Source organism: Solanum pennellii, chromosome 12 (assembly GCF_001406875.1).
Source record: "Solanum pennellii chromosome 12, SPENNV200".
NCBI lineage: Eukaryota > Viridiplantae > Streptophyta > Magnoliopsida > Solanales > Solanaceae > Solanum > Solanum pennellii.
Window position 1 is genome coordinate 64,078,666 of NC_028648.1, and position 14,499 is coordinate 64,093,164.

The 14,499-nt window shown below is 33.5% G+C and overlaps 1 protein-coding gene and 1 long non-coding RNA gene across 6 annotated transcripts; one reads left to right on the top strand and one right to left on the bottom strand.

Annotated features, from left to right (window-relative positions):
- Nucleotides 1-702: 702 nt before the first annotated feature.
- On the bottom strand, nucleotides 703-5,198 carry LOC107007378. Of its 4 annotated transcripts, XR_003575669.1 has the most exons (4): nucleotides 4,971-5,196; nucleotides 1,899-4,063; nucleotides 1,718-1,807; nucleotides 991-1,194 (listed from the first exon to the last, which is right to left on the bottom strand). It is a non-coding gene; the product is annotated as an uncharacterized LOC107007378 (long non-coding RNA). The 4 variants fall into 4 exon arrangements; XR_003575671.1 differs by having other exon boundaries at nucleotides 703-1,241; nucleotides 1,899-5,198; XR_001455053.2 differs by having other exon boundaries at nucleotides 1,899-5,196.
- A 675-nt stretch (nucleotides 5,199-5,873) lies between these two features.
- On the top strand, nucleotides 5,874-11,633 carry LOC107007359 (phosphoglucan phosphatase LSF1, chloroplastic). 2 transcript variants are annotated; one of them, XM_015205953.2, is made up of 10 exons: nucleotides 5,874-6,414; nucleotides 6,639-6,754; nucleotides 6,852-7,311; nucleotides 7,523-7,591; nucleotides 8,347-8,468; nucleotides 8,765-8,980; nucleotides 10,153-10,258; nucleotides 10,511-10,623; nucleotides 10,837-10,981; nucleotides 11,086-11,633. In XM_015205953.2, the coding sequence occupies exons 1-10, from the start codon at nucleotides 6,019-6,021 to the stop codon at nucleotides 11,203-11,205; spliced, it is 1,863 nt and encodes a 620-aa protein (XP_015061439.1). In that variant the 5' UTR covers nucleotides 5,874-6,018; the 3' UTR covers nucleotides 11,206-11,633. The 2 variants fall into 2 exon arrangements, with proteins under 2 accessions (XP_015061439.1, XP_015061440.1); XM_015205954.2 differs by having other exon boundaries at nucleotides 5,926-6,414; nucleotides 6,639-6,745.
- The last annotated feature ends 2,866 nt before the right edge of the window (nucleotides 11,634-14,499 follow it).

Below are 14,499 nucleotides of genomic sequence, written 5' to 3' on the forward strand. Positions count from 1 at the left end.
TACCTTTTGATGTTGTTCAAGTGTGAAGCTTCTACCAAGATACTCCTCCAAACCACGCCCAATTTACTTCAACGTATACCTCACTCGACGAACCTCTCTTAGTCTTGACGTTTTGATTACTTTGTCTTGCACTTAAAAATTCTTGTGAGTTCTTCAAGTGTGAAGAACTTTTGATGTATTTTCTATTTTTTGTTGTGTTTGGCAGAATTATGTGAGAGAGAGAGATTGAGAACATGAGAAAGAGTTGAGAAGCGTGAGGGAGAGAGTTATTAGAATTAGGAGACTAAATTCAAGACTTAGTCAAAATAGGATTTAATTAAATTAATACAAAAATCTGATTTATCTTAATCAATGCGTGTAATGACCATTATGCCCTTAAAATTTCAGATTTTTAAATAATAATAAATCATCTTAAGTATTTATCTATTCGATTTTTTTAGGATTGTTACAATTATTGTCTAGTCGCGTTAATTTTTTAGCGAAGTCATAGATTCATTTTACAAGTATTTCCTGGTTCAACAGAAACCGAACCTTTAAGGACAAAAATCAATAAAAAGATCTTATTGATTTGTTATTGGTTTAACATATCGAAAAACCAAAAACCAATAAACTTGCACAATTATGCAAAAAATCAAACTGGTTGATGCACACTCCACCTGTCATGAAATAAAGAATATAAAATAAATATATAAAAAAAACATGTAAAAAGAGGCTCATATATTATTCAACTTTAAATTGAATTACAAATGAACTGAAATAATTTCATATTTATAGAACATAAATAGTTTAGAAAGCTACTTGTAAGTAGGGTTGGGCGTTCGGTCGGTTCGGTTCGGTTCATAAAATATCGGTTCAGTTTTTCGGTTTTTGATTTGGTCACATGTGAAACCAAATCAAATCAAAATAAATTTGGTTTAGTTCGGTTATTATAATTTCGGTTCGGTTCGATTTTGGTTTAACCAAATTTAATTAACAGGTGGACTTTAGTACTTCTTGTCTAACAAATTTATATATTAGGAGCAATTGAATAAGTTTTTTTAAGGGACTTAAAAGCCAAAAGCTAAACTACATAAATAAAGTCTCTATCAAACATCTCTAAAAATTAATTAACAAAGTGATCAATATTTTGTTCTTCCTGACTTCATCTGTACCTCTATCTTGATCATTAGGAGTTTGTGCATTATCATTTATCGCCTACATAGGAAAAAATAGGTAACATAAGACATTTCATCTGTACCTCCCTGCACAAAATACACATTTGAATGAACACCTTACAAATAGTTTATCTTTAATATTACTAGTATCTACAAGTTTCCACCCGAGCAAGGTTTTACAGAATTGATCAAAGTCAGCTAACTAATGCATAAACGCATTGAGCATAACGCATAAGATTAAAAAGACTATGAAAAGTCAAGACAACAACACTACAAAGTTCAACAAACTTGTGCCCATCCTTAAAATAGAGTTAGTTACAAACTAAACTCATCATTATCTGATTCATTGCAATTTGCAGCAACAAAAAGATTTAGAAAATCAACAAAACATTGTTGCAACCTCCATTATAATAGCTCCCAAGTACCAATAGATTGCAACAAAGAAAATAACAAAACATTGATGGGCCTGCGAGAAAATAGAACTCTATAGACAAATGATCTACATTTTATAATAAAATATATAAAACTATCAAGCAAGTTATGCAAATAAGTTCTTTACTTACTCGTTACCACACATCACTAGTTGATAGTTGAACTTACAAGCTGCAACTATATATCAATTATACTAGGTTCGGTCCCACTACAAGCAAAATCTACAAAAATATGAAAGAATTTGTTAGTTGTTAAGAAACACAAGTAACAAAATTATATTCAATATAATTAATACAAATATCAAATTCTTACCCAGTTTAAGTTGTTCAAGATACTCTAAATCTTCCTCAATATTGATTGGAAAAGACTCACTTCTAAGCCAATCTTGAACACAAATAAGAGATTGCACAATTTTAGGAGTTAATGAACTCCTAAAGGGATCAAGAACACGACCTCCTGTGCTGAATGCACATTCTGATGCGACAGTTGAAATAGGAAAGACTAACACAACACGAACCATCTCCGCGGGAATAGGAAATCTCGGCTCATCAACTTTCCACCACATTAATATACTCAAAGTCATCACTATCTGGCTCAATATCTTCAACAAGATATCTTTCCAATTCCGATTTATTACCTGAACTTCCACTAACTTCTTTATGCTTCTAAAATTGTTGTTTCGTTCTCATTCTTCCTCTATTTACAAAGTTGGCACAACCACCCACACTAGATATACTTGATGAATTGTCAGATGAAGTGGGTGAAGATGGTACTTGTAAAGAGTTTTTGGGGATTTCTTGACATAATATTCAAACAGTTTGTTCATGTATTTTTTCACTTCTGAACATAGCTTTTCCCCAACTTCTTTTCCAAACATATCCACAATTGCAAATGGAACATAATCAAGCTTGTTACGGGGATCCAATACAGATGAAATAAAGATCATCTTGTTCATTTTTTGTGGTTCACCCCAATACTTTTTGAACTTTTCATTCATACTTTCTGCCATATCTTTCAAATTACAATCTTCATTTGTCATCATCTCTTTCAAAATAAGATTAAGTTCAGCAATTTCAACTAAGTTTGTATTGCTAGTGACATAATTAGAACCAGAGACCTTCAAAGTAAGTAAATAAAAAGTTTCAAGAAATTCACCATTGATCTCACATTTTTCCAGTCAACACTTGAAAGAATATTTGAAGTAGTTCCATCATCAACACTAGTTTCATCTTCAACACTAGTTCCGTCTTCAACACTAGTTTCATCTTTGTTTTCAAAAGAATCAGAACCAAAGGTACGAAGATGATTCAAGTATTCAATATCTTAAAAACTATATCTTTCAAATGCAAGCTCAAAATGTTGTGCTATATCAAGCATCGAATATGTAGAGTTCCACCTAGTAGGAACATCTAAACATCATGATTTCTTACAAGTTATCAATTCAGATTCATAATTTTCTTTAAACTTTCTAAGTCTTGCGGGAGATTGTTTAATGTATTTCACGGCTTGTCTCACTAGCTTTACAGACTTACCAATTTCCTTCAACCTATCTTTCACAATAAGATTAAGGATATGTGCCATACACCTCACATGAATATGTTCACCATCCATAATGTTAGTTCCCCAATTGCTCAATTTTTTAGACATTTTTTTCACAGTAACATCATTAGAACTAGCATTATCAACTGTAATAGCAAACACATTATCCAAACCCCATTCAAGCAAACAATAAGTAATGCAAGCCGCCATATCCACGCCCTTATGACTAGAAATTGGACAAAAATTTATTATTCTTTTATGCAAAATCCAATGTCTATCTATAAAATGGGTTGTCAAACACATGTAGTTGATTTTTTGTATAGAGGTCCAAGTATCTGTCGTAAAACAAACTCTTGAACGTGCTTCTTTGAAAACCTTCTTCAAAAGTTTTCTTTCTTCAAGGTACAGTTCATTAGAATCTCTCGTCACGGTTCTACGAGAAGGAATATGAAATTGCGGCACTGTAACTCTCATGAAGTTTTTAAAATTCTCTTTCTCAACAAAACTAAATGGTAGCTCGTCAACAATTATCATTTTGTCTAAAGCTTTTCTACTTTGTGCTTGGTCAAATTTCCAAGTGCTCATAACCCCTTCCTTTGCTTCCGTTGAAGATAGTAGAAAATTAATTAGATTTTGACCTTTATCTACGGTGTCACGAGAAAATTTAGTACATGTTCTCATATGAGTATTCATTGATGACGTACCATTAGATGATGTAGACGCTGCATAAGGTTTTGCACAATACTTGCATTTGGCTTACTAGCTCCTTTTTCATCGGTGAACTTGTCAAAATGCTTCCAACAATTAGCTCTAGGTTTCATGGTTTTTCCTTTCTTTGAAGTATCAACATCAACTACAACCTCATTGGGAGATGAGGTATAAGGTATGCTCTCATTTAAAGCTCCACTTTCACTTCCCTTACTTACAGTTTGTGTCATCTATAAAAAAGTGAAACAAACAAGGAGAACAAAATTCGAAAGGACATTATACATTACAATATATAGCATAAGGAATGATCATATTTTGATTCTGTTGCATTTAGAAATCTTCTTCTGTGTATATTTGTTGCATGGTGAGTGATCACTTAGTTAAATCTCAGTTGTCCATTATTTGATAAACGGTCATGATTGTCCTAAGGATTTACAAGTTTTGTTGGTTTGTTTACAGGGCTTGGAGAACATAACAGTTAACTGGATGTATCATTATTTACCCATATATCATAAACACTTGAAATTGAATATACATATATATAGATATCTAGATGAAGCTAAGACTTAAGAGCCTAAGACTGAAGTTTTAAGACGAGATATAAGAACATAAGCTAAATAGGTTTTCTAATTTAAAATCGAATTGAAGACAAATTTTTCATCAATTTGAGTTGATTTAATGTATTTACTTTTAGGTAAGAATTTAGACATCAATTTTATGTTATGCATTACTTGCTGATTTGCTCTGCATAATCACAGCCTTAATCTCTATTTTTCTACAACTTACTTAACATTTATAAATATTTCAAGTACAATTTTTCCTAATTATTGGATTTTTGGCATGCACAACTTAATTTACATCCATGTATATGGTCATATAAAATTGTATAGCACAAAAACAAAAAGATGTATCCTCCCTTTACCTTAACTAGTGCTTCACTAAGGACCCCATCTAATCCTAGTTTTTTCTATATTTTTACCAATCTAAAGCATTAGTATAACCTAGTCAATACTCATTTTTAAGATTCGAATTTCGATGAGCTCCTATTATAAAATGAAATATACCTAAAGGAAGAGTATTAGAGCAGAGACGGAGATAGAATCTATGAGTTATAACTTATAAGGATTGAGCACTGACCTTTGACTTTCGAGTTGCAACTTGCGAGCAATGTACTTTCGAGCGACGCGAGTCGTGAGTTACAGGCGTCGGGCAGCGAGGAGAGGACTGAGGAGAGACCAGCGTATGCTAGGAGCCTACGACTGACGAGTGACGAGTTACGGGCGGCGAGGAGAGGACTGAGGAGAGGTCAGCGTGCTGACTGCTGTGTGGTAGCATTACCAGCGTTTGGTGTTAGCAACTTAGCGTATATCAATTTAGATTTTAGGGATAGGAATTTGGATCATTGGATTAGGAAAGTTGGGCTTGGGGAGTTGGGCTGAGAATATTTTAAGTTGGGCTATTGGGCTGGCTGGGAATGGGGTAACAAATAACAAATATACACATATAATTTCGGTTTTTGGTTAATCGAAATATTAAATTTAAAAAACCAAAAATCAAACAGAAAAATTGAAATATTAAAATTCAAAACCAAAACGATCAAAATAACCAAAAAATCAAAACAGAAATTAAAAAAAAAAATTGATTCGATCAATTTTTTTGGTTTAAACCATATTATGCCCACCTATTGTTAACTTTATTGCAGAAATTTGCTTGCAAAATGACTTGTAAATTGATTGCAAGCTATTTGTTTGATTGGACACTTGTTCACAAAGATGTAAGAATAGTATAATAATGCATTTCTAACCAAAAACAAATTAATTAAACTTACCATCACAAATCCAAATAATACTATTCTCTGGCTAATTTTTTTGAAAGTCAAATAATTTAATTTATTTGAAATGAACTTCATATATTTATAAATTGATATTCTAAATCATAACAAAGATTTACATTGATATATTTGAATATTGTAATAAAAAAGGTGCGACGTAAATGGAATAGAGGAATTAAAATTGATTGATATTTGTAGATTGTGTGAAACAGAAAGTTGGTTGCACCCAAATAGAAAAGGTGAGGAGAGGCACGTGTCTTTGCGGGTAATGTGCGCAATGGCCTCTGCCTCTCAACTCTTAGCTCCAATCAACGCCATTTCTTCTTCTTCTTCAGTATATAATCATCTTCTTCCATGTCTCTAGAACTTACTCACATCTTTATGCACACAAATTATACTACTTCTTGCTACAATCAATCACATTGTTCTTTGAAAATGTGTTCACTACAACTTCCGAATTGCAGGGTTTTCAACGATGCTAACTTCTCTTCTTCTTCGGATAAGTTGCAGAAATGTGTGGTTTTCTCCTCATTTTGGGGAGTAGAGTTGTGCTTCAATGATGCACGGCTTACAGCTAGTTCGGCAGTTAAACGACGACAATATCGGCCGATTTCTGCTATGTCTTCATCTTCTGATTCACCTTTCAACATGAATTTGAATGAGTATATGGTTACACTTGTAAAACCGCTGGGTATTCGCTTCGCTCTCTCTGTTGATGGCAAAGTGTTCGTTCATGCTCTTAAGAAAGGGGTTAGTATGTTTTCGCAATTAAAATCCTTACATTTGAATAGCTGTGATTTTACAATATGCAATTATCCGTTTCTACCGTCATACTTAAGCCCTTCACTGCAAGTTTATACAAACTGTTTTGTCTGTGTCATTGTACGCACCTGGATCTTGGTAGATTTTCGCATTTTCTATTGAAATTTGTTGTTATGAAGGAATCTCTTAGTTTGTGCAAGTGTTATTTGTAGGGGAATGCTGAGAAATCAAGAATAATAATGGTTGGTGATACATTGAAAAAGGCCAGTGACTCTTCAACTGGGGGGCTTATTGAGATCAATGACTTTGGCGATACAGAGTATGAAACGTAAAAATTATACCAATTTTAGGCTATAGAGTACATTTCCGACTGAAGTAGTGGGATGTTTCAATAAGTGTACTGTATTTTACTATGGTTTCTGCAGGAAGATGATGAATGAGAACGCAGGGCCTTGTAGCCTGGTTCTTGAGAGACCCTCTTTTCCATTTCCTATCCACCAGCTATATCTTATGGATGATATTGATATTCTGTATAATAGAGGTCGTGTTTCCATTGCTACATGGAACAAAAATTTACTTGCCTCCAACTTGCGAACGTCATGTGAGGGCAGTGGGAACTCTGGATTTGTAGTATTTTCCCCAAAGTTATTAACATTAAATGGATGGAATGTTCTGAGTAATGGAGATCCAATCAGGCAACAAGGAAATCTGAACGGTACCCCCTGGTTACCATTTAGCCCAATTATCAACATATTTTCTGAGAAAGACATGATAGATTCTGAATGGGCGCATGGGAATTTCCCACTGGAAGAATACGTAAAGGCGTTGGATCGTTCAAAGGGAGAACTGTATTACAACCATGATCTTGGTATGCGCTACAACAAGGTGTGACATTCAGATTTTTCTGTGTAGAACCTTTCCTTTACTCAAATGATTAGTATTCAACTGCTTGAGATAAAGTTAACAGCTCCAGGAATTCTATGCTTTTCAATTTTGCTGAACACCATTTTAATCCACTGCTGTGGTATGTTTTATTCTCAAGAAGCTACTCTTCTGTTGCTTGGTTCTGAAGTACATTGCTTGTGTCCTTTGCCAGATTACTGAGCAAATATATGTGGGATCGTGCATACAAAAGGAATCTGATGTGGAAATTCTGTCAGATGTGGTGAGGCTATACTTGCTTTTATGGGTTGAACATACACTATTTTTCCCTTTCTATTTCATGAAGTATACAGTACAGATGTGGTGCAGCTATGCAATTGTGGCTTGAAATAATTTATTTTTCCCTTCCTATTTCATGAGTATATACAACTGATATACTGAGAATCGTGTCTTGTTCATCTCTAGATTTTCCAATCCATATAGAATTTTGGTTTGCACACCATCTGATAGAACTGAGAGTATCCTGACTATCTTTAACCAATCATAGTAGCAGGTCAAAGAGAAACAATGAGTGTATATATAACGAAAGTACATCAATGGTTTTATATGGTGAACTCAGCCTGCAAATGACCTGCAGTTGTGGTTCTCATGAATATGTATGGTTGTCCTACGTTTCAATTGCAGCATGAAGACAGTTTCTTGATGGAGGCCAAGAGCCAAGACCATATTTGACAAATATAAGCGAGTTTGATTATACAAATAGGGACACGGGTAGTTGATTCTAAAATCAATAATAAATGAGAAGCAAAAACTTTGGAAACTGGAATGCTGATGGATGTGCTGAGAACGTCTTTTGTGTTTATCTTAATACGAGTGTAGAGACACATTTGTGCCTACCTTTTTCTTACCATTATGCAGTGTTCCTTTGCAGAACTAATTCTTTCTTGCTCATTTGCTCACACTAACCCAGACATCTGCATCAGGATAATTGTTTCTTGTTCATTTACTTACAACTAACCCAATGAATATCTGCATCAGGGGATCACTGCTGTGGTGAATTTTCAGAGTGGGATCGAGGCTGAAAATTGGGGAATTAATGCCGACATAATCAATGAATCGTGCCAAAGGTTTAATATCCTTATGATCAACTATCCCATAAGGTAATAAAATAGTTTACTTTTTGAATTGTAAGTTTCGTCAATGAGCTAACAATCTGCTATATACATCCAGTACCTTAGCAGGCCCCCCTGAGTTCTCTTATCTTTTTACTTCTTTAAGAGAAGTCTTATCATTTTGTTGTACTGGAAATGTGATGGTGATGCCTGTATAGATGCACCATTAGCTCTTCAGATGTTCTAGCATTTGCCTGTTTCATTTATCACAATCTTCTTTACATATTGAGATTACAATTAAGGAGCATGATCTTATTCCTTCTGCATATTAATTTCTTTTGCAGGGAAGGAGATTCATTTGACATGAGAAAGAAACTTCCATTTTGTGTTGGTCTTCTTTTACGCTTATTAAAGAAAAACCACAAAGTCTACGTGACTTGTACAACTGGTTTTGATAGATCCCCTGCTTGTGTAGTAGCTTACCTTCATTGGATGACAGATACTTCCCTTCATGCAGCCTATAATTTTGTCACTGGGTTGCATTTATGCAAGCCTGACAGGTTCTTCTCCCAATTCTCGTATCTTCAGTTCCATTCTTTACTTCTTGACTGGATAAGTACTTGCATGCATATCACGTTACCAAGGACATAATCAGGGGCGGGTCAACAGATTTGATGTCCTAATACGAAAATATATCTAAAATCCATCTAGTTTTTCTCAAAAAGATAAATTGTAAAAATCAATATGATAATGATATACAAAACAAGGCAACATGGTTTTAATTTAGTGGTGAGAGCGCAATATGTGATCTATAGGTTAGGTGTACGTCATGATATCAAACTCTCTCATATATAAAAGTCTGGTATTCAAGTGGAAAAGGGTAGATGTAAAACTAATGAAGTTGTCATAAGGCTTTTCTTTTATCGGTATGCCACTCCGCGAGCAAGGAGTGCCACGCACGAGCGGAGCAAAAACAAAGCAAGGGAAGTTTTTCTCTTTTTTGGGGGTGAGCTCATTATCCACTCTGTTTTGAACCTTTTGCGACACTTGCCTTGGGGAATCATCATAAACATGAAAAGAATAAACTATATGCACAGGAAGAAAAATTAGATTTGATAAGAAGGTAATTATACTACTTAATTTAATAAGGGAAGATATGTTATTTACTCGCCTAATGATGGTATAACCTCTACCAAATTATAACAAACATTAAAAATTGACATTTTTTTGTTAATATATACATAAATTATATGTTATATATAATAATACAATACCTCATATTTATGGGGCCTTTAGTATTTGGGTGCTTAAGCTAAAGGCTTCATTTGCCTTGCCCTAAGCCATCAATGGGCAGAATTAAAAAAATTGTACTCGCGTTTCTTTGGATTCTAGGTACACACATGAGCAGGTGAGTGTTGGAAGAAATGGTACTTGGACTCCTTAAAAATGGTGATGGATGCGTGTCAGACCCTCCAAATTTAGTTTATTTTTGGAGAATCCGACACAGGTGCAACATCAGTTAGAGAGTGAAATATATGTTAGGAAGACAGTTGGTGTATAATGATGTATGCAAAATATCATTATTTTGAAAGTTTGCTGTTATCATTTCGCATATGAAGCCATAACATCTTATTTAGCTCACAGTCATGATCCCTGTCTTATCTCTTGTTTGATTAGCCTTTCTTACGGTGAACATTCTTGATTTACTTAATCCAAAACATATGGGTTGCAGACCAGCCATTGCCTGGGCAACATGGGATCTCATAGCTATGGTTGAAAAAGGTGCACATGATGGGCCTGCAACGCATGCCATAACATTTGTATGGAATGGGCATGAGGTAATCAACTGTATCATCTCTGTGTGCTTGTTGGTGATGTCCTCAGATGCTTGTATGTATAAGAAAAACAGCAGTGTAACTGAACCCAGATTTTATGTTGCACTCTTTTCTTGACCTTTTTCCTCAATGGTCAAAGCTGATTGTTGGAATGGATGTTGCATACTCTGTGTCACACTGTTTTCTGCTTCCATATGCATTTTTAAATTGGGGTATTTACTTGTACGTATCTCTTTGTATCACATTTTTGAACAGGGGGAGGATGTCTACCTGGTTGGAGATTTTACAGATAACTGGAAAGAACCAATTCAGGCAGTCCACAAAGGTGGTCCAAGATTTGAGGCTGAAGTTAGACTTTCACAGGGAAAGTAAGTTTTGCCTCATACATGTCATCGCGATTGTCAAGCTTTTATAATGATTTCCTTCTTAAGTGTGGATTATTGAACTATCTTTTTGTCATACTTTTTTCCATTCTTTTGATGATTGTTTTTGCTGTACCTTTGTGGATATTAATATTGATTTTCCTGTTTTTACTGTATGGTATATTTTGTTGTGTATGAAGTATTATATTTGTTTATCAGGTACCTATACAAGTACATAATTAGTGGAAACTGGAGGCATTCAGCCAATTCACCAACTGAAAGAGATGAAAGGGGAAATCTCAATAATGTAATTGTTGTTGGTGATGTTGCCAGTGTCAGGCCTTTGATACCACAGCAAAAGAAGGTCAGTTAAATTTTGTATCCTTCTCCGATTAGCACAAGAGAACGGGACATTCTTTTTTACTAATGATGTAGCATATGTCTCTTTACCTGACAAATTTGAATTAGGACGCAAATATTATGAAGGTGATTGAGAGGCCATTGACAGAAAATGAGCGGTTCATGCTGGCAAAAGCTGCTCGATGTGTTGCATTCTCAATCTGCCCAATAACGCTAGCACCTAAATAGATGGACACACTACATTTCAGTCATAGTCGCATATCCAGTTATGTCTTCTGCAATAAAGAAGTCAGTAGAAATGGCCATTTTAACATTTCTAGGACAACCATAATGCAAGCCCATCCCTCCCACTTGGATTGAAGCTGTATATTGTCATGCAATTTCGAGGTTGGGCAAGTTATAATGCTCATGTCCATTGCACTTAGTCATTTTATCATCCCCATAGATATTATCTGCTTTGATCACTGACTGATCCTTCGACTAGATATTTTCCACGGTTGAATAGCTCAGTTAATTGCTGTATATCTGTGTTTAATGCATACACATTTACATGGACGTGTGGATGTGTAATTGCTGTTTTACTACGCAAAAATACTACTCTTCACTGATTTTTCATCATTTTCAGTCAACACTGTCTGAACAAATTTAAGTTTCTACTAAGTGTGCCCAAAGATAGAGAAATGTCATATGCTTGATATGTACTGAAGGGGAATAGCATTTTGTCACTTCACATTTCATTCCACTTGAATTATGACTATACCATCACAATTATAATTGGATACATTTTTTTTTAAAAAAATTGAATATTCTTTTGTTTTCTTTCTTATTTAATACAATCACACCATTTATACAATTATTATTGCAAAAATATTTTTCTCTTTCTTCAGTCGTGGTTGTTTTATCTAAACCAAAAACGTTATCGATCCTATCAGCGAGTTTCAATGAAAACGCCCAATTTGCAATATCTTTAGTGATGCTTATCACTTAGTCATTTTATCATCCCCATAGATATTATCTGCTTTGATCACTGACTGATCCTTTGACTAGATATTTTCCGCGGTTGAAATGCTCAAACAATGTATATATCTGTGTTTACTAAATACACAATACATGGACGTGTGGATGTGTAATTGCTGTTTTACTATGCAAAAATATTACTCTTCACTGATCTTGCGTCTTTTTGTTTCAAGACTGTTTGAACAAAGATAGAGAAATGTCATATGCTTGATATATAGTAGCAATGTGATGAAGGGAAAGAGCATTTTCACTTCACATTTCATTCCACTTAAATTATGTTATATCATCACAATTGTAATTGGATACGTTTTTTTAATTATTTTTTAATTCTTTTGTTTTCTATCTTATTTAGTACAATCACCATTTATACAATTATTATCGTAAAAATATTTTTCTCTTTCTTCAGTTACGTTTTTTGGTTGACTTATTATATTTTGATGCTAATTTGTTAGGAGTGGTACTTTATCACTATTGAAAAAGAATTTTTTTCTTCTTCAGTTTCGTTTTAATTCATGAGGGTAGATTTTCTCTCTCTTTACTTTTATATACTTTCGGTCAACTTTTAATTGTTATGTTGCATTTTTAAAAAGTTAATTTAATCAATTTTTAAAATTAAATTAAATCACATTATTTCGATATTTTAGAAAAAAAAATTAGATATTAAAAAATTATGAAAAACGTACTATAAATTGCAATATTTTGCATATCAATATTATAAAGAAACATATCTTAGAATGTTGGTTAAATTTTTTATTGTTTGATTCAAAAAAAAAAAACCATGACATTTATAAGTGGATGGAGATCGTAAATGTTTGTTTAAAAAATGGAATGAGTATATTAAATGATATATATTTTGCATTTATATTGGTGACTATTTTCTTTTAACCATAATGATTACCTTGCACCAAAATCTAATTAAAAAAAAAAACCATTCCTATTATAAACCATTACACTTGATATATTATTTTATAATTATTGCTATTGAGGTGATTTTCAAAGAATTTGAAGAAGTTAAAAATTTAGGAGTTCTTGTTGTTCTTCATCTGTTCTTGGTATTCTATTGAGGTGTCAAAAGTTGTTTGGGATTTTTTTGAGATAAAAAAAATGGTATTGTAAAATTGGAGTGAAAGCTAATGACATGAATAAGTCTTTTTTCAAATAGCAATGACATAGATGGATCAAACGTTTAATGAATGACATAAGTAAGTCTTTTATCAAACTTAATGGCATATTTGAGTGTTTTTTCTTATTTAAATCAAGATATACACCATAATTTACCTAAGAATTTACCTATTATTTTATATAATTAAATTAATTATAAATTGTGTATACTAAATATACTATAATAAAAATATATCTACCATTTATAGCAATAATATTTTCTTTCACTTGATCACTTTAATTCATTTATAATACAAGTTTCATACATATTAGGAAAAATGCACAAGTACCCCCTCAACCTATGCCCGAAATCTCAGAGACACACTTATACTATACTAAGGTCCTATTACCCCCTGAACTTATTTTATAAGTAATTTTCTACCCCTTTTAGGCCTACGTGGCACTAGTTTGAAAGAAAAAATCAACCAGTGTTGGGCCCACAAGATAGTGCCACGTAAGTCAAAAAGGGGTAGAATATTATTAATAAAATAAGTTCAGGGGGGTAACAGGACCTTTGTATAGTATAAGCGTGTCTCTGAGATTTTGGGCATAGGTTGAGGGGGTACTTGTGCATTATCCCTATATATTACAAAGAGCAATTTATTATTCACATGCAATACAAGTTTTAATGATGGACAATATATTTATCACACATTTTAATACACTTATAATACAATGTGTTAAATTTTTACCAAACAAACATAATATATTTTAAAAAACAATTAAAATTATAATATATATATATATATATATATATATTTATATATATATATATTTATATATATATAAAATTTCCAAAGCTCTTGGTGTATGTCACTTTGATTGGAAAGTTGCTTTTGGTAGACACCAAAATTTTCGGGCGCGAAATTGAAAGTAAGAAATCTAAGGGCAAAAAACCCACAGGCCTTCTGATAGGGGTGTGATTTGATTGTGGTGGCAGTCGCTCCTCTGCTCATGTCCTAAGAGTTTGACACTCCGCTTGGACTATGTCCCAGTTCGCCGCTAAGAAAAAGTTCCACGTTGTACTGTATCCTTTTTTGATGTTGTCCGCACTTGTGGTTTGTTTTGGAGAACTCATCCTTTCGGTTGCTCTCGACAAAGACTGAGATAAAACTCATTAGCATTAATATGCAATTCAAATGGGAGATAGTGTCTTTTACCGTGTTGACACTTAATTGCTCTCCTTCAACATTTGACGTCAATTTGATTTTTGGGTTTGACGTAAATCAAATAAAGCTTATGCCTTATATTTTCAATATACTCTTCAATGTACTCTTCCTTTGATGTAGATGTTGTTGTTGATAGTTCTCTTGATGTATCACGACCCAAACCCGAGCCGCGACT

Bases quoted from the DNA above. Each gene is read 5' to 3' on its own strand.
- LOC107007359 (XM_015205953.2), top strand. From the start codon at position 6,019: ATGTCTCTAGAACTTACTCACATCTTTATGCACACAAATTATACTACT. The intron at 6,415-6,638 runs GTTAGTATGTTT...TGTTATTTGTAG, and splicing joins TTCATGCTCTTAAGAAAGGG to GGGAATGCTGAGAAATCAAG. The intron at 10,624-10,836 runs GTAAGTTTTGCC...TTTGTTTATCAG, and splicing joins GTTAGACTTTCACAGGGAAA to GTACCTATACAAGTACATAA.